Source organism: Lepisosteus platostomus, chromosome 3, assembly GCF_059453375.1.
Source record: "Lepisosteus platostomus isolate fLepPlt1 chromosome 3, fLepPlt1.hap1, whole genome shotgun sequence".
Classification (NCBI taxonomy): domain Eukaryota; kingdom Metazoa; phylum Chordata; class Actinopteri; order Semionotiformes; family Lepisosteidae; genus Lepisosteus; species Lepisosteus platostomus.
This window is the reverse complement of record NC_142613.1, coordinates 69,566,034-69,590,055: the sequence shown is the minus strand read 5'-3', so window position 1 is coordinate 69,590,055 and position 24,022 is coordinate 69,566,034. Positions and strand designations below refer to the sequence as shown.

General features: G+C 38.6%; 1 protein-coding gene and 1 non-coding gene across 3 annotated transcripts in view; both read right to left on the bottom strand.

Annotated features, from left to right (window-relative positions):
• prkd3 (protein kinase D3) overlaps positions 1-24,022 on the bottom strand; it is a 104,409-nt gene that overhangs the window by 38,177 nt on the left and 42,210 nt on the right. For both annotated transcript variants that reach the window (XM_088626622.1, XM_088626623.1), the window contains exon 3: positions 6,826-6,964. In XM_088626622.1, coding sequence (XP_088482748.1) covers positions 6,826-6,964 — 139 coding nt within the window. The remainder of the gene's footprint in view (positions 1-6,825; positions 6,965-24,022) is intronic.
• Positions 12,128-12,199, bottom strand: trnag-ucc (transfer RNA glycine (anticodon UCC)). The gene has a single exon. It is a non-coding gene; the product is annotated as a tRNA-Gly (tRNA).

Below are 24,022 nucleotides of genomic sequence, written 5' to 3'. Positions count from 1 at the left end.
ATGCTGCACAGTGGGGAAAACTGGACAGAGGGAGAAAGCACTGCTTCATGGAGGAGTTTGTGGGGGGCTCGCAATTTTGGGAGCACCAGTGAGCTGAGGCAATAAATAAAAGGCAGCCGTTGTGTACGAAAATGCCCCTCTAAGACATCCCAAGAGACAGAGAGAGGACTGAAAGAGGTTTTGCCAGGCCAAATTAATCTGTTAGTAGAGTGAGCCACGCTGCTTTCTCCACTAGCTGAGCAGTAGTTGAGAAAGGAGTAGCAGAAGAGCAGGAGGGGTGGCCTGGCATAGAAGGGAAGACAGGACAGAGCTAACAGCACCTGAGAACATCAGCTGTGTGCCTGAAGTGGAGTGAACGAGCAAGAGCAACCTCTGTGAATGCTCTGTGCCCCTCTTAGTGTGACACCAGCTGGATGGTGCCTCAGTGCCCTCATGTGGCTTATGGCAGAGCTCTGTATAATGCCACCTTGCCATAACAGCCAACATGAAGGGTTACAGCATCTTATCTCATTTACATATTAAACGATCAAGGTGTTCCTACTCTTTAGAGGTATTTGTTCCCCTGGACACTTCCACGAAATTAAAAGGCTTACTTTTTGCATCGAAAAAAACAGACCTATCAGCTTAAATAAAGTGGATAGAATTGAGGTAGATGATCAACGTAGAATTGTTACTTCATAAAGATGGAAAAACACTGAGTGAGCAAAGCATAACAATGTGATTTTTGCACAGCAGCATATCCTGAGGAATTTTATTGCAGGAGTCTTTGTGGGGGGGGGGAGCTCACAAAGATTTTGTCACTTCCTCAAGATCATAATAGATGTTCTAGTGATCAGAGGAAGCCATCTGGCTTTACAATGATCTAACACCTACAGAGAAAGCTTAACTCAATCAATCAAAACATTTACAAAACCTGGCATTATGGATAACATACAGGACATACTAAAACAAAAGAAAATACGTAACCTGCTTTAAATACGCCTATTTCTATTTTAAGAATGGCTAACCTACTGTACCTCAGTACTGTACATACAATGTTTACACAAATAAATAACATCTGCCTAGAGAGACAAAATAGTCTAAAAACGTTTTTACATCTTATTGCTAGTATTGTAGCACTCACAAAAAAAAATCAGTGGTGACGATAGACATCATCGATGTGAAGGCTGGTAAAAACAACATTTTACACATCAGCCTTAGGCAATGGGTTAATTTAAACCTGCAGGACACCACTCGTAGGCCTTCCAACATGCCTGGTCCAAGTTCTTTGCAGGTTTTCCTGAGGATGGAAACCACTTTGTTTCTGTAAACAACTTAGTGGTTGAAGTTTTGAAGCACTGTCCTATAGTCCTGTGCTGGTTCCATACTCTTATCAGGGTTGTCAATAAACAAAGCTAAATACTGAGGACAAGTGTTTTGAGTCAATATCCTACTTAATGCTGTTTTTCTAAAATTCTTATTTATGTGCAATTAGTAAAAAATGAATAAATGTCTACAAGAAGCTCCCTGGCTATACTAGAAAGTAGTTTTTGATTTTCTTAGTTTAGGAGGAAACAAATGCTGACCCTGAGGACGAAGACCTTTGTGCTCAAAACAAAGCAGACCCAAAATCCCATAAATGAACCTGCCAGAGCATATTTGTAGGTAAAAAGCACAAAAAAAACTAGTTCGTTTTTATTCATGCCATTTGCAAAAGAGCAAGAACAGTCAAAGCACAACCTGAAATATTTTGTTTGCTTCAAGATCTCTGCACCAAAACCAGACACGGTAAGAAGCGAAGGAAGTGGGCTGACGTACGGCCTAGTGTGGTCACTGTGTTCAGGAAGTTATTCATTTCAAACGTAAAAAAAAATACGTTCGAATTTGCTGCCGTTTGGGTGCTGTTTGAGAGTTAAACACCTGTCTTCGCTGAGATGTAACCACAACAGACGTCTGTGGAGTTGAAAAACCTCTTCATGACATTACTTGGTGAACACAGAAATCCCATCAATCCAATATCGAGCAGCACAACTACGAGTCTTACTTCAGCGAGGGGGGTAGAAAGCGTTATCTGCGCTATACATCCACGTTAAGCAAGAGGAGGCTCAGCCCATTTCTGTTTAAGGAAAGGAAATACAAGTTGGACCTGCATCTATGCACAGTTTGTAAAATGCACAAGAAGACTACAGTGATTGAGCAGCTGTGGGTGAATGTGATGTTTTCCTACTGTCACTAATGTGCAGCAAGGTGGAAGCCAAAGTGAACATGGACACTGAAAAAATAAACTGCGTAAGAGGGCCCCAGCTGCCAGAAGCTACTGAATCTGTCCCACCTTTAAACTTCAATTTAACGCTATTCTTAAGAGCTGGAACAGCTGCATCACACAAAGACGCTGCTCAAGCTGTTTAAGCACCATTAATCTGGCGAAAATAGGAGGGTTCACAATGCTGTTCAAGGATAACTTCTTAAAATACTTACATATAGAAAAGAAACAACATTTTTTTTACTATATTCCACATCATTATCTTTACAAATGCGGTGCATTTAAATCACATGCCCAATGCTTCCAAATAACCACTGCGTTAAAGCTATACAAATACATTCTTCATTTGGACTAGAGATCATGACTGTCAGCAGCTCTTTCATTTCCTTTAATCTTTCCTTTATCCTTTATTAATTATTAATTAATTTATTAAATCTAGCCAAGATTTTGTTTTACTCAGAACATTTATTTTCTGAGTTATTTTCATGAGGTCTGGAGTTATTGGTGGCATCATTCTTTTTTTCCAGTGTACCAGCCACTGTAACTCATTTCTTATGCTTTCATTACAGTTAGGGCTGTACCTATAGTACTGTGTGTTGCAGGATCCCCGCTAGGTGATGGTGAACATGCATGACCTGAAAAGGTAAAGATATTCACTGCCCCTCCCCTTGGACACCACTAGATGGTGACCTTTCTATTTAGTTCTTGTACCCGACAACAATCTTTAAAACTGCCCTTTATTTGACACAAAATCTGTGAAAAGCCTGATCGGTTAATCTTCACATTTTTACTCATGTCCTCATCCATTATGTATGGCACATACATGTGAAGACATTCAGGTAAGAAGAAAACACAACCAGCTGCAAAGAAATCTAAGATAGCTAGAGGAAATTAAGCATTTTGCAGAAAAGAAGTGAATAACCTCTAATGTTTCACCCAGCAGAGAACCGAAAAAGCATGAAGACACACATATACTACACATATTCATATACATAGGATATATACTATGTAGCATATATATAGACCATACATTTAACACATACATTATATCTGTTGGGGAGAGGCTCCAATGCTTCCATTTTAAAGCTTGAAATGCTGATGCATTTATCTTCTCTTCCATTTTCAAAACAATATGGGCTCCCACCTAGTCCTTTGTGCAAAGGGCTTGTGCAAAGCTTTCGTGTTATATGCTTCAATAAGACACTTTTAAAGGTTTATAAGAACATAAACAAGGTTTAATCTCTTTCCACATATTTAAGCAATTGTTTAAGGGACTTTGTAGAAATGTACACAGCATAAACAGGGCCAAAGCACAGAAATGACAAATTACAAATTAAATGAAATTACATTTGTAGAGGTAGAGGAAACCTCTTATACATTGATTTCTCCACCACGATAAATTATTAAATGTATCCTGCTCACAGGCTTTTTTTAATTCTAAGTAAAAAATAATCATTCTAGGAACCACATTCTAGGAACTGGACAATGCAAAATCAATTTCTACACTTCTTTACCAAATGTAAATGTTACTATCCCTTAAAAAGCACGCTTGTACTTTAAATGTAGGTAGCTGCATTAAATTAAATCTTCTCCATATGCTCAAAACCTGCATTGCTGTTGCATGTAAAGTAAAGGCACGTACAAAACAATCTTGAAAAATAAAAAAATAAGACTACAATGTCAATAAAATGTCTGCTCTCCCTGTGTTTGTGTAGGTTTTATCTGGGTGCTTCAGTTTCCTCCCACAGTCCACAGACACGCTGGCAGGTTAACTGGATTCTGTGAAAACTGGCCTGGTGTGAGAGAGTCTGTGAGTCCGTCCCTGTCGTGGGCTGGGGGTATCATGCCTTGTGCCCGATGCTTGCAGGGACAGACTCGGGCTTTCCCGAGAGCCTGTTTTGCCCACCTGAAGTGGTTAGAAAATGCACGGAGGGATGGAGAATGAAATAAATAAGCTCTGATTCTGACATGTTATGTCTTGCTCGAGGGGAGCTCCTGTGTAAAGAAGTGGTCCCGAGTGTTCAGAGTCAGAAAGGAAACCAGGCCCGACCAGCGCTGCAAGTGACCAGAACCTGTTGTTCTTTACCGTTCACACATACAGTACTGCCTGAGCTCTCACAAATAACCCAGTCCAGCCGAAAGACAAAGGGCACAGACACACTTACTGTGTGCAACAGTTCTAAAGGAATTGATTTCATCTAGCTGTGCCTCGCAGGGTGAGGCTGTAGACAGGCTAGCACCTTCCCAGTCTGGGTCTACAGTCTGCAAGGTGTTATACAATATTAGGTATTCCAGACAAAAATATTTTGTTTCAATTTTAGGTTCTATAACTGGAAAGAAAGATATGTACATTTAAACAGGCTGTAGCCTAATGAATAACCACCAATAATACTTCTGAACAGAAATGAGAAGCCCCGACTGCCGCTCCTGGGCTGTCTCTTTAGGAGGGTCCAGCCGTCATCAGAAAGCTGCTTATTCTTAGTATGAGCTGCTGCCGCCCGGAGCCCGGCCCGAAATACAGGGTGCGAGGCAGGCCCACAGCCTGGACTTTGGGAGCCACCCTGTCTTAATATAACAGAAGACTGCACCTAACATTGCAGTTCACCCTTTTAAATCCGACTACTCTTTGTGGCAGCACACCCTAACTTGGCACCCGAAACTCTGCCATTTCAGACTACTTCCAATCTCTTCACTTTTCTTCCTATGAAGCACAAATGGTCACAAGGTGGAAGCAGGATATTCTTTGCCAAATTCAGAAACATCCACCGCACACATACTCTCAAAAAGGATTAATCGTGAATCTGCTGATGGAAAGTTAATCTATGCTTATCGTTCATCTAACAAATGACTTTATAATCAAGAGAATAATAAAACATATTAAATATATAGAACTAAAGCATAATCTTGATTGTAAACTTGTGCAAAACCCAGAGTTGTCATAATTTCCTGATGTACAGTCTCACTGAAATTTCTTCAATTCTCCTGGAAGAACTGCATTTATTAATTATTTATATTGCACATCTAAATATATTAAACACAAAGTTGCTTGTGATATATAGGGATCATTGTCTCATTTGAAAAAATAGTAAGCAAACTCCACATTTTAAGAAATGTTAAACTAGAAACTGCCACTTACAAAATCTGGACAAATAGCAGAAAATAAACTTTAACATGTTATTGGTAACCAATACAGACAACTACAAACTGGCAAGATACGTCTTTCAACAGGTTTTCTTGCTGTAAAACAGCCCTTGGCTTGTATTACGATATGGAATACTCTTTCAATTATATTTCGCACTGGCTTGTGTGGAGTACAGGAAGATCACTAAACAACCCTTAGCTTCAATGTCTCTGAGAAGAACAGACTTTTGCAGGAATGGCTTGTTTTCTGCCAGGAGAATCTGCAACATCAACAACACCCTTAATCACACAACACAAGAAGCATATGGAACTGGCCAACACTTAAGAACTGAAGCAGGAATGGGTAAAGTTACAGAAGTTTGAAATGACCGCTGTATCCAAATCTGGAAGTTGATTTGAAAACAATAGCCAGAAAGGGATACCTGTCTCTTGTGAAAATCAGAAAAACAGATGCACATAACAAGCCTGCAGAAACAGACCATGGAGACTGAGAGTATCCTGTTCAAGAAATGCTGAGAAGGAAGACAATTTGCACAACCCCAGAGAACCATGCATTGCCTAGCAATCAACATTTGTAAGATGCAGACATCTGTTTATGTTACTTCACATTCCTTTACCTTACAGATTTATAGTATATACTGTAGGCCAGGGAAGTCAGTAACATTCAAGAAATATCCCCAAATTTTAAATATTCATCTTTTACCCTAGAAGGAAATTCAAAACCAAACAGTGAAAGCTTCAAATTGAAGTTCTTCAAAACAGAAATAATTACTGCAACTTATTTGCGTTACCTTGATAACAAGTCAGCAAAAAAAGACAACTGCAAAACCATTTGGAATCTGGGACTACACTCTTATAAGAAAACCTCTCAGGCAAAATTGAAGTAATTATTTACAGCCAATCAGATGCAGGAAAAAAAAGTTTTTCCAAATACAGCTTTGGAAACAGTGTTAATTGCACCGGATTAGAAATGTGTTCACAATGAGCAAATAATTAGAACTGTGTTTGAAAAGGATGTCTATAAAGAGTGTTCAAGGGGAAACATTAATGGTGGACTTAAAAGAATAATTATTCTTTTTCATTTTTCTTGAGATGATTCAGACAATAATGGTTCATTCTCTCCAACTCATTACAGAGGTATAACAGAAATACAATAAAACCAGAAGACGAGATACGGGACAAATGAAAAAATACAGAGGTACACCATTTAATGTCAAGGCCAATTTGATGATGCAGATACAATGATTCAACCCAAGTAATCAAAGGGAAAAAAGCATTAATGTCTGCACACTTCTTCTCCATTACAAATCAACAGCCAAAATGAGCAGCTTTAACTTGCTTTAGCTGGGGATGCTGAAGTGTCTATTAGCACAAAAAGCAAAGGACACAGAATCAAGGCCTCACTGCAGGACCGTGCACAAGACCGATAATGCTGTACTCACCAGAAAGGACAACCTCGATCAGGTCTCCTTCGTGAATGTCATCGGCTGAGGTCAGCCGCTGCAAGATGTTTTCCGAGTTCAGGTCATGACGAAACAGCAGGATCTTGTCATACATGCCAAAGAAGCCGCACTCTGGGAACTGAAATCAAGAAAACAGCAATTAGGAACATTCGGTTCCAGATTTAAAGAGCCCACTTTTCCTTTTCCTACAGAAACGGCCTTTAATGTGTTGCACATCGGTCACGTCCACACATGCAGAGTCTCTCTCAAACTTGCCACATGTTACTGGCACCCAGTCTCCTGAAGAAATAACAACCCTCCGCTTTCTAAAATTGAAAAGGATTTGCCTTTACGGTCTTGCCAGTCGGCACAGTCGTGCCAACATCCAACAATGGCAAATAGGAAGCTGGCAAACCAGCTCATGTCATGTCATTAATGAAAATAGTAAAATTATATACTGGGTTAATATGTACTCTAGCAAGATGTAAACCACAGCATGAAGAGTCATTGTCAGCACCACAAAGGTGGTTTCAGAAGAAACAAAAGCTCAACACAATCTCTTACGGACTGTATTGTCTAACCACAAGTTTTTTTTTGTTCCGAATATTCAAATGAAACACAACTTAGCCAACCCAAGAAGGTCAGACAACAACAAGAAACTCTTAATTTGGCAAAACACATCTCTCAGTAAAACCTCAGCCCACAGAAATGCTGGTCAAAAGAAGAGCTTGGTTAAGAGAGACCAGCATGGTTTCACAGTTTTACACTTTACATCTCTCTACCAAAAAATGTCTAGTGCTGAAGACACCATGAATTAAAAACTGCCATTACAACTGAGATTCAAATTAGTCTGCTTTAAACAAGAAAAACAAAGGAAAATGCATTTCATCAACTCTTAGGCATATCTGTCCATTACCAGCGCACAATACCATAAAACTTTGAAACCAGACTTTGCTACAGACCTCAAAGTAAAGATCATACACAGTAAAAATCATACAGTGTGTAATACAAAGGTTACACACCAGGTCTAAAAACGTGATAAATGGTATCTTCGAACTGAAAGAAGCTGATATCTAAAATGTACACCCGCCTGTATAGTGCTATCAGTTATGATTTTGAGTTGACAAAACCTTTTTAAAATTTTATGTGTCTCAGCTTAAAAAAATGTATCGCAATAAATCAAAATGAAAGAAATAATTGCATTCAGCAGACAAACAATTTGATATGTGGAGCATCCACCCATATCTTGAGGCATGTGTGTTCCTTATATACAGTATAAGCACATAAAAGACCTTAGGAGGTCAACCTCTATTAATGCAAAGGTGATGTCTTCAGACTCCAGACAAATGGAAACTCATCTGGACCACCAGTCCCAAGCAATGAGTAACTATTGGCAGTACAAGCAATAACTTTTAGGAACGTGCTGTCACTTTTGAAAACCTGTACTCTCATGAGACATTCGCGTTCGTGTTAATTCACTTTAGACTTCAATACAGTTTCCATGTAAAAAACTGGTCTTTTTTGCTGTGCAACAGTGTTTTTTTAAACGAAAGCACCTCTTACGGCTAGTGTTGAGATGCTTTATTTGGGCAGCAGCCATTGATATTGGCCTGTTTCCCAATACCCTATGGCTATTTATTTGGTGAGGCTCACATGGCAGCATCTCTGTTCACAACAAATGGAAACACGGGAAGACAGGCAATCCAGCATGAAGCCAAGAGCTGGACTGAAACCCAAAGAGTTCCCCCTGACCAACCTTCATATACATCTCATAAACCGATGCTCCATATACTGAAAATGAACATAACCATGGTGATTCAGGTGTCACTTGCTCGTACTAAAAATGATGAGAGACAACAACGATAACCTGATGTGGGGACTACAATGCATGCGTTCACTGCTTCCTGGCTCGAGTTTTGTGACGCAGTGCTGGCTGGTGTATCCAAGCATGTTCTTTACCAAGCTGCAAGAGGTTCAAATTTCCAAGGATCCCATTTTAACGAGAACTGAAATGTCTGATATATACAGTAGTAGCCCTGTTTATTCAACTTTCTTACTGTGGTTTTCAGAATAAAATGTAAAATAATATTATGGTTTACCTTTAAAGCCTTGAATGATTTGGTTCTTGGCTATGTCAACTGTTACTCCATAAGTATCCAGCTACAGTTGTTGGAGATGCTGTTTAGACTCTGGTCGACTTTCTGTCCTTTAAACTAGTGGCATATGTTTTATTGGAATTACAGTATATCACAGTCCATATCGTTCCATGCAATTCTGTCAGGTCTTCTACATCCTGCTTAAAAAAGAATTCAGACACTAGCTTTTAATTCTGACTGATTGCCTCTCTGCCTTGAGAGGCTGTGTCATTAAAAAAGGCTTTATAATATTTTAATTAGCACCTTTCATGACACCATGTAAAAATGCTTAACCATAAAATAAGTCTAAGGTAAAAGCGCTGAACAAAGTATAAAAATAATTAATACAAATCAACACATGGAAGAGAAATGAAAGTATACACAAATGTTAAGACCAGACTGGACAGTGTTGACTGACTTGCGGGACCTGGTATGGATGGGAGATCCAAGAGTCTTGGAGCAGCAGGACAGAAAGAAAGGCCTCACAGTATTCAGAGCCTCGTTTTATTCTCAATAGAAGGAGGGAGTCTGAGGAGCACAGATGACATGCAGGTGTGCAACAAAGGAGCTTAACAATTCCAAACTAGTCAGGTGACAAAGCATTCAAGCCCTGGGAGGTGTGCAGAAGCGTATCAAATTTTAATCTGAAATGCACAGTGAGCCGCTGAAAGGAAACTCAAACAGGGGATATTCAAAACATGAAGAATGTTTGAACACACTAGTATGCACTGCAGTCGAATAATCAAGCCTGGAGAAAACAAACATGCATGTGACAGGCCTTCATCTGCACAGGCCTGAGCACATGGAAATTCACAACAGATTCTAGGATACTAGAATACTGTGCAACGACTCTTCATTCAGCCACTGTCTTATCTTCACCCCAAAGACCACCAACCACCACCGTCACTCCCTTTATATACAAAACTGAACTAAATGAATGTGGCTTTCACCCCTTTGAAAGTTCACTAATTTATCGATTAATACAGTGCATGTGACTCTATATAGAAATAGAGACCCTAACGACCTCTAGTGGACGGTCAGCTGGAACCACTTTCCTCACTATTGCTGGCCTGTCTCAAATTGCATTAGCTTCTCTACATCCATTTGGGATACACATGAATCAGCATGGCCAGTGCTACAAAGCTAAAAAGACACCTTCACAACACGGCAAGCACGAGCTTCAGACACGAGCCTCTGATCAAAGATGATACAAAGATACCAGCCCTGAGCCCCTGGACTAATTCCAACACCATCAACGGTCAAACTAAAGTTGGCACAGCTGTAGATCCAATAAGTATAAGCAATAAGCATAATACCCGAATTGTTGGATGTAAAAAATGGATTACATCCACTTTTTAGCTCCTTTCAAGTAGTGTGACAAGGGAGATAGAATTTGATTAATGTCAGAATTCATGCAAACATACAATTGTGTGTCAATAGAACAGAAGTCAAACCTAATGCCATCTGACTCAATGGTAACATGCAGATATTAAAAATAACGGGACCAAAGGTACAGTCCTGCAAAGCACCATATGTGAGACCAGAGGCAGATATGAACAAACTGTTTACTATCAGATAATATCTGAAGCTCAATAAAGCACTTCCAGTAATGTCAACAACCTTCTTATGTATTCAGCAAGATGGTATGATCAACAGTATCAAAGTTAGTAATGAGGTCCAGAAGGAGAAAAACTGACAAAAACAAACAGAGTCTGCAGTTGTCAGTAAATCATTAGTAACCCAAACAAAAGCTGTTTTAGTACCACATATTGATCTGAACCCAGACAGAAATGGCTCATGCAGCTTAGGCAGAGATAAATGAGCTAACAGCTGAACAGCAATAGCTTATTCTAAATAAATATATAAAACAAAGACTATTAATACTTCTATTGCTGCTATTATTAACTACGATGCCACCATGTAACCTGACGTTTCTAACATGCCATCAACAGGTACAGAGACCTGCAATACTGTGCCCCTTATCATGCCAGATCTGGTCCCCTTAGCAATGCAGTCCTGGACACAAACATATTTGTTTGTGTTTAAATTACTCTCCCTTTCCTTTTTAGTGTTTTGTTTTACATTTAATAATTCGTCTAAATATGGTCACAAATTTATGGTCAGGAAAACAGAGGGCAGGAAATAAAATAATTAAAATAAATCTGAGCGGTAGGTCTAATTTTGAGACATGCAAGTTCTTTATTCTCTGGCACAGTTCTGGTGAAAAGATAATAAACATGAAAATCGAAACATGAGGAAACAAAGACAAGAACATAACTAAACCACACAACATGTTACACAGAATACAACATTAAAAAAATATAAAACAAGGCACAAAGCATCATAGAGGTCTACGTTCTACATATCCAGAAAACTCTGAATGCTAACCCTTTAACCTGAAACGCTATACAATACCTTGACAGGCTGACAAGAGATGTACCTTAAATAAAAGAATATGACCCAGGGGTAAATCTCCCTTCCTATAACCTGGATGTCTAAGAGTGAGTGGACATCCCCGCATTCTTAAAATCTATCACCAATTAGGAAAGAATGTATTTAGCCTGAGGATTCAACAATAAAGAAATTCACGATTTCCTAATAATAAACAGGACAGCAAACTCTCTAAAACGAGGTTCACGTTACTTAGCCAGAATCTGGTCTCCAAGACTAATCAGAACAAGGTCCTCTCGCCTGGTTAGTATTATGATTAGCCAGAGCAATTTGCTAGAAAACTCCCTTTTGTCCTCTGTGTTTACCTGTCTGTACGTTCATCTGCAACTGGCTAAACTGGAACTCATTGTTTTCAAATTGTTACACAGCTCTAACAATGTTATGTTATACTAAGTGTGGGTATTTGAAGGATAAAGTAATTTAAATAGCACAGAATTAGGTTTTAGATATCACATAATTAATGTATTTCATATAAATTATCGTTTTTTTCTTGCATGGATTTAGGACTGACAGTACGAGTTTCTCAGATCAATCAGAAACCAAAAGATCTACGCAGAACATATGGCCTCCTCTATTTGTAACCTTTCCTAGGGCCTTGCTCAGGAGCCCACCGGAGTAGGATCCTCTGTCAGCTGCGGGATTTGAACCGGCAGCCTTCCAGCCACAGGCGCAGATCCTTAGCCACAGAGCCACCGCTTCGCCCAAACATTCGGCAATGCATTGGCCGGGAACCGAACCCGGGTCAACTGCTTGGAAGGCAGCTATGCACACCACTATACCACCAACGCGGTATAACCACAACACCAACCAAATAATGCTATGACATGGGTGGATCGGATGTGCCATGACAACGGCAGTGTACAGCAAATCACATGACACAGAACAGTGCCATTCACACAGACAATGAAATGGCCCAATGTCAATAATCACTTTGATCGAATGGAATTATTTGTTGTAAAAGTAAGCCCCAAAGAAGGCTGCTGTATGCCAACACAACGAAGGAATTGAATAAAAAAAAAATGTACTGGACAGAGTGTACTGTACATTCCGCTCATGTCTCACCAGACAGCACCTCAGCACCTTTGGGTGTGCTTTCTTCTTTGATTTTTGAAAGCAAGCATTTATGTGCAAAAAACAAAAAACAAAATATTGCATCATTTGCACTTGGGAAATGCTATGCATTCAATACCTGAAGACATAACTTATTGATCTATCAAACAAGTTGAAAAACTAGAAAGCTGTTCTTTATCAGGTCGGTACAGGACATTCCTTTGAGCCTAGGAATGTCTGTAGTCACTCTTCTCTGAAAGGATTCCAGAGCAATATCATTTTTGTAACATGATGACCTAAATTATGCACAATATTCTAAATGAGTGTGTTATACAATTCTAACCCATCATCCCTTTATGTAAATTCCACACGTGTAGCTATCCCAACACTGTTTGTCTTTTTATTGCTTCCCTACCACATCTAGAAGATTTATTGCTTCCCCACATTGTCTAGAAGAAGAAAATTGATGTGTCTACGTAAACAACTACGTCTTTCTCATAAGTAGGCTCTTCAAGCTGACTTTCCCATATTACAATTATAGTTTGATGTTGATACTCCCATGTAACTTCTTGCACTTTTCTACATCTTCTAGTATTTATTTGGCATCTTTTACAGTGTTTTCTGATCCACATAGCTGGGTCAGTGTTTGGTTGTTAGAAGTTACGTTTCTTGAAAGACGTCAGGGTATCAGCCTCAACAAAACGGCTGTAAAGCTTGTTCCAGACTCCTGCAACTCTATGGATAAAGAGGTGCCTCCTGTCTTGATTTTAAATGCACTACCACAGTTTTCACCTGAACCGTCTGGTTTGCGCCACACTGCTGACTTTGTCTGTCTTTTAAGATTCTGAATACATGTAAGTGCAAGTATAGCATAATAATTGCATATTATAATACATGTATTTAATATTAATTCTTTGACTCTCCTGAAATCCAAATTCAAATCTCATCTTTTTACTAGGGCCTATATCTGATTGCCCTGTATTCTCCTCTGCACGTTCTTGTTTAATTGTATTGTTTAATTTTTAAAGAATAAAGACTTTTATTGTACTTTAATTGTTTTTGTCTTTCTCTTTATTGCTATGTACAGCGACCTTAGGTTTGGAAATGTGCTTGATAAATAAAAGTGAACTCACTTGTTAAGTGCATTACAGCTGTAAGAGTTTTGTGGTGAAGTGAAAAAGTTTGTTTTGTACAGGACCTTATAATGACAGGACCCTCAAATCTCACTGGCCACTTTAGCTTTTTTAAGAAATCATGAGAAAGACTAATTGTCATTATTAATCATAATATTGCTTTAAAATATATAAACTTGATGAATGGTGCTAAACAATTGCTAAACAATTACAATTATTGTAAACCCAGTTAGAATACATTCGATTTTCTCCAATGGGTACATTGTATGGTCTGAACTTAATCTATGCAGTATACTTACTGACCACCCAGGAATTATGTAGTAAAAGTCAAGAAATTATTATGCTTTTGAAACAAAGGGGAAAACTTGGGTTATTTTGCTCGTGAGATATTGCTTTTGAGCCAAGTATAATGCATTTATTTCTTGAAACTTGACACATGTTCCTGATATCTGCACTTTTCATTTCAGGGATCTTATTGGAAATTGGCCTTTTTTCATGTTCGTAAGATTAACAAGATGAAAAACTATGAAATACTAGGGTGAAGACAATTGAATATGTTTGGAAAAATAATTAGGACTGAATATTATATTCATCCTGAGGGCTAAACATCTGTTTTATTAAACATATAATGACTCATCCTCACATTAACTCTTTCCTGAGGTTTACAGATAACATCAGAAAAAATTCTGTGTGCTGCCCAGAACCAAAATACTACTGAACCCAGAAAAATCTTTTAACTCACTTGATCACCAACCTGAAACTGCGATAGTCAAGCCTGCAGGAAATCAAAAGAACTATGTACAGTAAGTTGAAAGTTTTCACATCTTTTCAGTGTTTTTATTTTCACAAACCATTGAATTTCTATAATGACAAATATTTTAAATTTACTTAAAACATAAAACATAATTCAGGAGAAAAAAAAGACTATTACATCCTGATAACGAATCCAACAAAAATGTCACTTTAATTCTACCACATTCATAGTTTAGCACGATCAGAATTACTCTCATTTATGTACAGTACATAAAGATACATTCAAAAGCACTTTTCAAAATATTTCCCATGTTATTATAATAGTAATAATACTTTGCAATTCTACTTTTCATTGCAAAGGATCCCAAAGTGCTTTGCATACAGTATGGGAGGGGGCAGTCTTCATCCATTACTGAAAGCACAGCCCCCACCTGGGTGACACATCAGAGCCTTGAGGCACCTGCAGCTCCTCTATACACAAGTCCAGTGGAGAAGACACAACTTACTTTAGCAGCTGAATCGATATACAAATCTAGGCAGGCCACATTATGCAAGGTCAGAGTTGAATTTAATCAACTAAGGTCACCCTTAGTTAAATACGTGTATACTATGGGTGTTACTACAAGTTAACACCCATACTGTGCATTTCCGAATAGGAACATGAGTTTTGCATTAGACTAGAACAGACTACAAATTCTGAAACGAGACCTAGTGTCAAAACCGTATGAAAGTTCCAAAATCCTAAATGACTGGAACTAAAGAGAACTCTTAACTTCCAGCTGGCCCACTGCAGTTGTACAGAAATTAGAAATGGACATCCATAACCCCAACTCTAAATACACTTACATCCGCACATGGTTGACAATTAAAAAAAAAAATTGCACAGACCCAAATCGCATATCCTAAATTCTTATGGCCAATTCCCTAATTAAAGTGTAAAAAAATAACAGAATTCTTGCAAAAACCTTCAAGTTGTATAACTAAATACATTTAATAATACAGAAAATTCTGTTTGTTAATCAGGGTTCGACAGTGTTAAAAGTAAGTAAGTTACTGCTGTGGTAAAAGATGGTAAACATCCTGCTCACAAAGAAAAAAAAACACTCTATAGCTCTGTCAGGATGTGACAAGAGTTGATACTGAGTCATTTCCTTTCACGAAGGCACATCAGGGCTTCTCCACTCACACTGAGAAGAGACAGTTCCAATCACGTGCTGACCCTTGGTGGGCCATGTCACACACGAGCGCAGCTCAGACAGCTGTCCAAGCAATGTCATCTGGACATGCAGCTATAGGAAAAGCAGCATCCTTGACCGTCCTTGTGTCCATCACCAGCTGGAGGAGCTGGAGTATCTGGGGAAGATGCTGTTATGATAGTGGATGGTAAAACAACAGTCTGTGAGCACGAGAGACACAAAAACATGACAAGCTTCCTTTTTTAAATTCTGTCCTACTCACAAAAATTAAAAATCATCCTCAGCCGTTCATGCAATGACATCTGGACCTTCGCATTTCGAAAGGTTTGAGCATGTTTTATACACTCCTGAGATCAGTATTTGTCTTGGCCCCGCATGGAGGGTATGTACTGTACAGTACCAGGGTTTTGAACTACACCATATATGGTACTGGTGCAAGAGTCCGAATCTTGAAGCTTTCATGGCATGTTTCCTCCTGAAAGCTCAAGGAAGTTTTAGTCATCTGATATTTGATTTCCTGTCAGAGACATTATATCATTTCGGACATATTTAAATAGGAACTGTAAAAAGACACTGATGTACTGCCACTACAATATCCTGCATAGTGTTAGTTTCCACATCCCTGGCTGCTGCTAAACAGAAAACAACCTGCAAGCCGTTCTATAAAATCTAAATTGATTGCATTATAGAACACTATTTAAAGCACCCTGCAATGTAAAGATGTTATTTAAATTAGGTCACAGTAGGATTTTCATGGATTTCAAGAGAAGCACAAAAAGAGGATGCTGGTTGTGTTTAAACTATTTCTGGGCTAACAATATATTTTGAGAGATACGAAGCAATTTAATATTTTAGGCAGGTGCCATTACGTTCAACTCACTGTATTATCTAGATTAAACTGACCTCTTGCATTCCTTTGTTCACTTCACAGCTTGGAGATAAAGTGATAAAACATACAAGGACAGAATGTTTTTCTTGAAGAACCCCAAGAAATCAGCACATCAACTGGCTGGACAGCTTTGTCTCAACATCAGCAACTATTTCATCAATCGCACCAAGTTAATTTAAATTCATTTCCTCCAGATAGTTTCACTGTTAGGTTTGGCGTAGATCAAGGCCAGCGTTCTGAACACTGAAGACTCGGATTAAAATCCTTCATTATGACATCTGTTCAAATTTAAGGTCTCAGAGGACAGCATTTCTCAAACACTTAACAAAAAACACCGCTACAGCCAGTGAACGTGTGTTTTAATGTTACGAGTGACATGAATGGTAGATATTAAAACACAGCCAAGCTGCACTAGACTAACTTATTTCTCTTTTCAGTTTCACAAAGAGACTACATTTCCCTTTCAACTTCAAATTGGGTGCAAAGATGCTTAAATAAAGTTTCATATTTTCTGGACTCACCCCTTACATAGACAGAAAACCCCTCCTCAGCCATTATACTGTAGCTCATATGATACTGTCAACAAGGGTCCTACACTTCCTTTCAGAGAGGAAATTATCATTTCAGTCTGCCAGGAAAGTAAATTCCACTTCTGTGGAGCACAGCAGAGCCTTTCTTTATTTCAGTCTTCCCCCATTCACTCCACAAGATTTTCCGAAATCCTTTAAAGGCTGCCAGACTGAAGCATTAGAGGCTAAAGTTTGCCGATTGAACTGGAGTATTAAAAGTTGATAATTAAAAGGTAATAAAAAAGGGGAAAAAATACATTTATGGTGTCTACAGCACTGTATACACATCCCATTGGGATTGATTAAAGAGAGGCTAGTTTAGGATTTTGACATGTTTGTATCAGTCTGCCAGCTCATGTAGCTGGAAAGCTCATCAAGCACAGCTGTTCTCCCCTAGGCCCTGTGTACAATAAGTACAAAACAATACGAGCAATAACACTTGGCCAAATGATGCCCTCGGGCACAGAAAACTGGCAGTGTAAAAATGCATTTAAAAGCAAATTCTGCTAACGACTGCACCTGCAAATTCACAATGCCCCTCCTGTACAGAGATGGCATGCCTGAGGACTGAAAACTGGACCAGAGCAAAACAGAGGACTGACACAAAGAGCAATTCACTGACCCTCTGCTGGAAGCTGGTGAACAACAACAACAACAGAAAGTAGAGACTCCTGTTTTTTTAAGAGTGAGTGGCAACATTTTTAACAGGAACTTTAATTGTGTGAATACAGCAGTACATAATTTAAAAAATAAGGTTTAAGAATACTTTTTCAGTGATAAACAATGTACTGTAAGAGAAAATAAGATCTAACAATGAACATGAAAAATATGCATCATGCTGAAAATATAAAGTCTGTACTTCCAGCTTTGATTCTGCAGTACCTTTTACTATAGATTATTAATGACATTCGCACTGTCATATCTGATGGATTTGTCATGGATGTGCGAGCTCTCTAGTTGAGGAAAGGGTGTCCAAAGTCACGATTTTATGATATGACAATTCATGGATATTTTATTAGCATTTTCTTAAAATGATATAGCCACACTCAGGTACCATGAAAAAAAGCTAATTAAGGACACACTTCCTCACCAGCATTTTATGACATTTTACATTTTTACGTTTGAGTAATTATTTTTTGCCTCCTTTGGACTCCCAAATTTTCCAGTGCACAAGGCAATTTTACAAAAGATCACAAAGCCGAGGAAGAAAACAGCCTCACTGATGCAAACATCAATAAGCCCCTGTATGAAAGCTTGCTTTATCTCTAATGTGGAAGAAATATGAAAGGCTCAGTCTGTTTCAAGCTTATATAACTTTGTCAAAACAGCTTGGTTATATCTCTAATCTCTGCAGCTTGCATGCCATTATCCATAGCAGATGAATAACCATATCCTACTGGGTAAGTAATCCATTGTGGCCCAGTGGGCCCTTCTACTGCACTGGGAACATTCAAGACACTACAGGCTGCAGGGGAAAACAGACACACAATAACCTCACTGTTAGCGGTGTCCTTACTTTCATGTCAGTTAGATAAGCAAAAGGCATGTTGAGAAGGTCAGGTTTGGAACAAAGAGATAACACACCAGACAAGGAAAAGGCTCCCTGTTGCTGAAGTTTAGATTGCTGAAAAAAGAAGTGTAATCCGCAACCAAAAAACAAAGAGCACAGTACAGTACTTGTTAATCTTTCAGTAGAACAGGATCCCAGGGTTCTGACTTCTGCAACAGACACTGGATTTCGCCACGTATCAAATTTAACAAGCCCCGTTAACGTGCGGGTCTTTTCTGGGGGGGCTTTTGAGCTCCTCTGCTTTGATGGCTGTTACATTTTGAAAACGTCAGCAACTTACTTATTTCTGAGGAACAGTTTTCTTTTGGAAATAGTTTCAAACCAATGATTTGTTAGAGAACGTAAAAGAAATGGGGAAAAAAAAAGGCAGACAGAAAAAAAAAATCTATGTGGCATTTGACAGAGCGTGGGAGAGAAATAAAAAATTGAAAATAACCCCTGACTGTCAAAAGTCATTCCAGATTGAAATGTCAGCTGCTTGGAGGTATTTGATTTTCTTCAGCCCGAAAATGCTCCGCACATCAGGGACTGCGCGGGTTTCAGGGAGAATCAGACACAGTGTCTGGAGTGAGATCCACAGCCTAATCTCATTCCACTCAGGTGAGCTTTCCGGGGATGAGGCTACTGGCGAGTGGAACTGAACTGCACATTTTACCCCTTCCGCCAGTTTACTTATTTATTGATTATCCACTAAATGGGCTGACTGTATGCAGCTGTGCGTTGCCCTGTATAAGGGACTCCACTATGCAAATAAATATGTACAGAAGCATAAATAACAAATGGTTCACTCTGAATTCAGGTATTCTTGATTTGAACAATATAGTTGATCTCTTCACAAGTGAATGCATGAAGTCTGACAGAGAAAAATCACTGGTTATCCCACTAAACTATGAAAACAGAGGCCCAAAAATGGCCTGTTATAACGAAAGAAATATACTGTTTTGATAGTTTGCTTAATACAAGTTAGGCACATTGACATTGAAGCCCAATAGGTGATACTGAAATCAAAGGTTATTGGCACTAATATATGTAACTATGTAAAGGGGCATGGAGTAGTGGTTAGGGTTCTGGGGCCTGGATTAGAGGCTCATGGGTTCAAATCCCAGCTGAGAGCTGATTTTCTGTCTTCATTTCTTCATTTTAATGGTACTGTATGTACAACAATTCCTGCACAAAAAAACGCTACTGGAAAAGAGGGCACGTTGATGGCATTTACGCCACAGTGCATATCTTTAAAAAAAAATTCGCTCTAAAAATTGCATTTATTTTTAAGGTTGTCTAACTTGAAAGCTGGATCTGTAACTAACCAATGCAAACTTTCATCAATTGACATAAAAAGCAGTATTTACAAGATAATTCCTTACTATATCCTCAAAACATCTTATTTTTTACATAGATTTTTATCTATGTAATGCAAATTGAACTTGCCATTTTAACTGGCTGCTTTACTGTTCTGTCTGATATGGAGCACTTGCAAATTTCCAAAGCAGCAGACTCCCATCCTCCGTTATGCTAAGTGTACGATCATTTTAAAAATTCTTCACCTCAGCATTTCACACCTTGAGGGTACTTTTACAAATCCCACAAGAGAAGTGCATTTAAACAAACTATACAGTAACAAGAGAGCTGTGATGTAGCACTGATGAGAATCAAGAATATTTGGCAGCACAGAGAGTGAAATGTAATGGTGCTTAATCAAATCAGTCAATCCTTGTCGAAAAAGCATGAAACAAAAATGTAATCTTTTAGCAAAATATAGTAGAAGGGAAAAAAGATCAATCATTATCTTGCTGCTTATAATTTATGTTATATGACTTACGTAATGCCATCTGGAAAACATCCTGTCCAAATGAGACGTCATTCAAAAGCTCACTTCTGTGTATATCACTCTTAAGAGTATACGACATGAATAAAATGCAGACATATTCACGGTTCCAAAGCCGATCAAACATCTCCTGTTCACACACTACATGTATTTCCATTCAGTGTACAGAATAACTTTACAACACAGTACAGGCAGCCAGACTGCACAGTGAGGCCAAGATTATGGTATTTTCATATTGCACTGTTTATTTGTTATTCACTGAATACGTCTAACCAGAAACTGCAGAGAAGCCGAGGGCAAAGTTCCTCCTTTTTCAGAGGTATCCAAACATGAGCTGTAGTAGCTCTGCTGTTGTATTTAACAGCTGTAAATTCCAAAATGGCAACCACATTAAAGCTGCAATATCCTTTTAATGGACAAATTACAGCATTTAAGTTTATCTTTATCTTGATTATGTGAAACAACATTCCATTTCAGCCCAATGTTAGCCATTAATCATATGACACACAAAAACAATACAGCATGCTCCACACATACCAAAGGCATAACATATACCTATCTCCTGGGATCCGTTCATTAAGTTGGAAAGGCAGCAGAAAAGAGCTTTGTGGTCCTAATCTTTTCTTAAACTGAATAATCTGTCATTGATCTGGCAAATCCTGTTTAAGTTACATCAAAGAACTACAAGTTGCTGATCCCACTGAAAAATTAAGTATCTGAGCCAAGCACTATGTAATTTTCACATTCATATGTATTCATTGTAATCGAATGCAATGAAGCAGCCTGACACATTCATTGCCAATATATTTTGTACTACTGATGTCATCAGCTGTCATATTTAAATACTTTTGTCTACCAAACATACACAATTTGCACTGTATAATTCGGCTTGTCATTTAATATAGTAGATAAAGTTGGAGGTTATTTTAAACTTTTAGTGTATATTGTGTTTAAGGGAACCAGATGAAGCTCTGCCATTGTTGCTAATAGTTAAGCATCAATTTTCAAACACGTTCAAAATGTAAAAATCGGCATACTGTCAGAAGTCCATTATCTCAACCCATAAACATGCAGGACGTTCTGAATGCAGACATGGATTTTACTTGTTTTAACAAACCCTACAGGATGTCAATATAAAATAAATGTACTTCTAATAAAAAAAAATTAATTCGATTGCTGTTGGCTTCAATACTTTTTGCACTTTGTGTTGAATGTTAAAATAACCATTTTTTTTAACAATCTCTTGCCATGTGGTGACACGTAGAGACAAACAAGACAGAGATGTATGCTCCTGTAGATGACTGAAAGATACGGAGAAAGAAGAGAGACCCCTCTACCTACGGAGGTGTTTGTCCCGATACGCCATGAGGTTGATGAGGTTGTACTGTGGCATGCCAAACCGTTACAAACTCAAAGCCACTGCTATTCTGCCATTTTACAATATAAGCTATTAAGGTCACCAGACTGGGGTGCTGCAGTGAACTGAGCATATTTAGTACTGGAGTCCAGGGGTTATGACTGTAAGCACTACAGTGGCATACTGTAGGACCTAGTAAAAACAAAAATGCCTGTAACTACTGCAGCAGTCCATCCCTCCTGAAGCAGGAAGCCTATACTGTACGATTCTGCGCCTGAAGCAGTTACAGTCTATCGCCACGATCTCCGAGTGCCAGACTGCCAGGGAAGGGAGGAACTGAAGATCAAGGCCACTGCTGTGCAATTCACTGCCAAGCCAGGCCCGAGCTCAGATCCAGGGACATTCTTGTGTCTACAGCAAGAGGGCTCTGCGTTGTGGCCTCAAAGCCACGTGACAATCAAATAAGCTGTTTTAGGGATGTGTAATGGAATAAGTCAAGTTAAAAATGAGAGAAGGCTATTTGGCCTGTCTAACTTGTTTGGGAATTAGTAACTTCTTAATCTAAGGATTTTTTCTGCATTAGTATTATCGGTCTGCTTACTGGAAGTTTCCTTATGGATACCAGAGATTTATCTTAAGTTGTAACACTTACACCTCTTCTGTGCCAATATTAGTCAATATACAGTGGCTATGAAAAGTATTCACCCCCTTGGACATTTTCACGGTTAACCGTGTTACAATATAGAATCACAATGTATTATTTGGGATTTTTTGCAATTAATCGACACAAAACATTCTATAATGTCAAACTGAAAACATACTACAGATCTTCTGTCTAAACATAAAACAGAAAATAAGTGATTGCATAAGTATTGACCACTTTTACTAAGGCACATCTAAATAGGCCTTAGTGCAACCAAATGTTTTTAGAAGTCACACACATTTGTTGAATGGAGCCCACCTGTGAGCAATTAGGGTGTTACACGTGTGTTCAGGATAAATATACCTGTCTCTGGAAGGTCCCAGTTGATTAGTACAAAAAACTACATCAGGAAGATAAAAATAACTTTCAAAGTCAATCTGGGACAGGGCTATTGAAAAGCACCACACAGAGGGAAGGTATGCAACAATTTCCAGGTCGTTACATATACCTAAAACAGAGTAAAGTCCAAAATATGGGACAACTGTGAAACTGTGAAGAACGGAGTGTCCTGAAGAACTGAGTTTCCAGGTGAGAAAAGAACTTGTCAGGGAGGTCACCAAGAGGCTTGTGACAACTCTAAAGCAATTCCAGTCTTCCATGGCTGAGATGGGAGAAGCTTGTGTATGGCAATGGCCTGGGTGCTTCACAAATCTGGGCTTTATGGGAGAGTGAGAAAAAAAAACTCACATCAAATCTCAACTACACTTTGCAATTCTTAAAAAAAAAACTTTTAATTTATCATCCACTGCAATGTTCCTTTCCATCTCTGTCAACCTTTCTTAATAATTTAAGAAATAAGTTTTAATAAGAAGTGTTTCAATCATTCTTTGAATTGCTTTATTCTTCTATATATTCTTATTAATTGATATATTTGATCATGTAGGTCATTGCTTTCTTGACTTTCATTTACCTATTCATGGAATTAATACATTTTGTGCTTCAAGCAGAATATCTTTTAACGTGTTGCCATTCATTCCGTACTGATTACATATCCATCCTGTCTATTCTAGTTCTCTTAAGCTCATCTCCCTTCCTTGCTTTCCTGAAATTGCAACCCTTTGTTTTGGAGGGCCTGTACAGCCTCAGTGAACACCTCAAAGCAAACCATATTATCAGCTCCCTAACGGTTCTCTCACCTCATGCTCCTCACACTGTCTAGATTCTTCGAAAAGACTAAATCAATATCAGCATACCGTCTGGCAGGTGTACTGACAACCTGAGAACAAAAGTAGTCATTAGCTGTAGCTACCAATTCAATTTACGCTGTTGACGTTCCTTTTGGGTTTTCGAAACCTACGTGAAAATTACAATCGCAAATGGGAACCACTTCTTTCTTTACACAAGCATCCCAGTTTCATTATTGAAGACTAAACTGCAATTCATATCTGAGCCTGGAGGTGTGCAGCACGCTCCTAGTGCTATGCACTTTAATGTGTTTTTTGTTTGCCCAATATAAATTGAGACCCTTGATTTATCTAGAATAATTTTGTGTACCTGCACACTCCTTGCACTGTGCCGCTCCTCCGTTCATTCGTGCTTTCTGAATCAAAATGTGTATTAGCACTT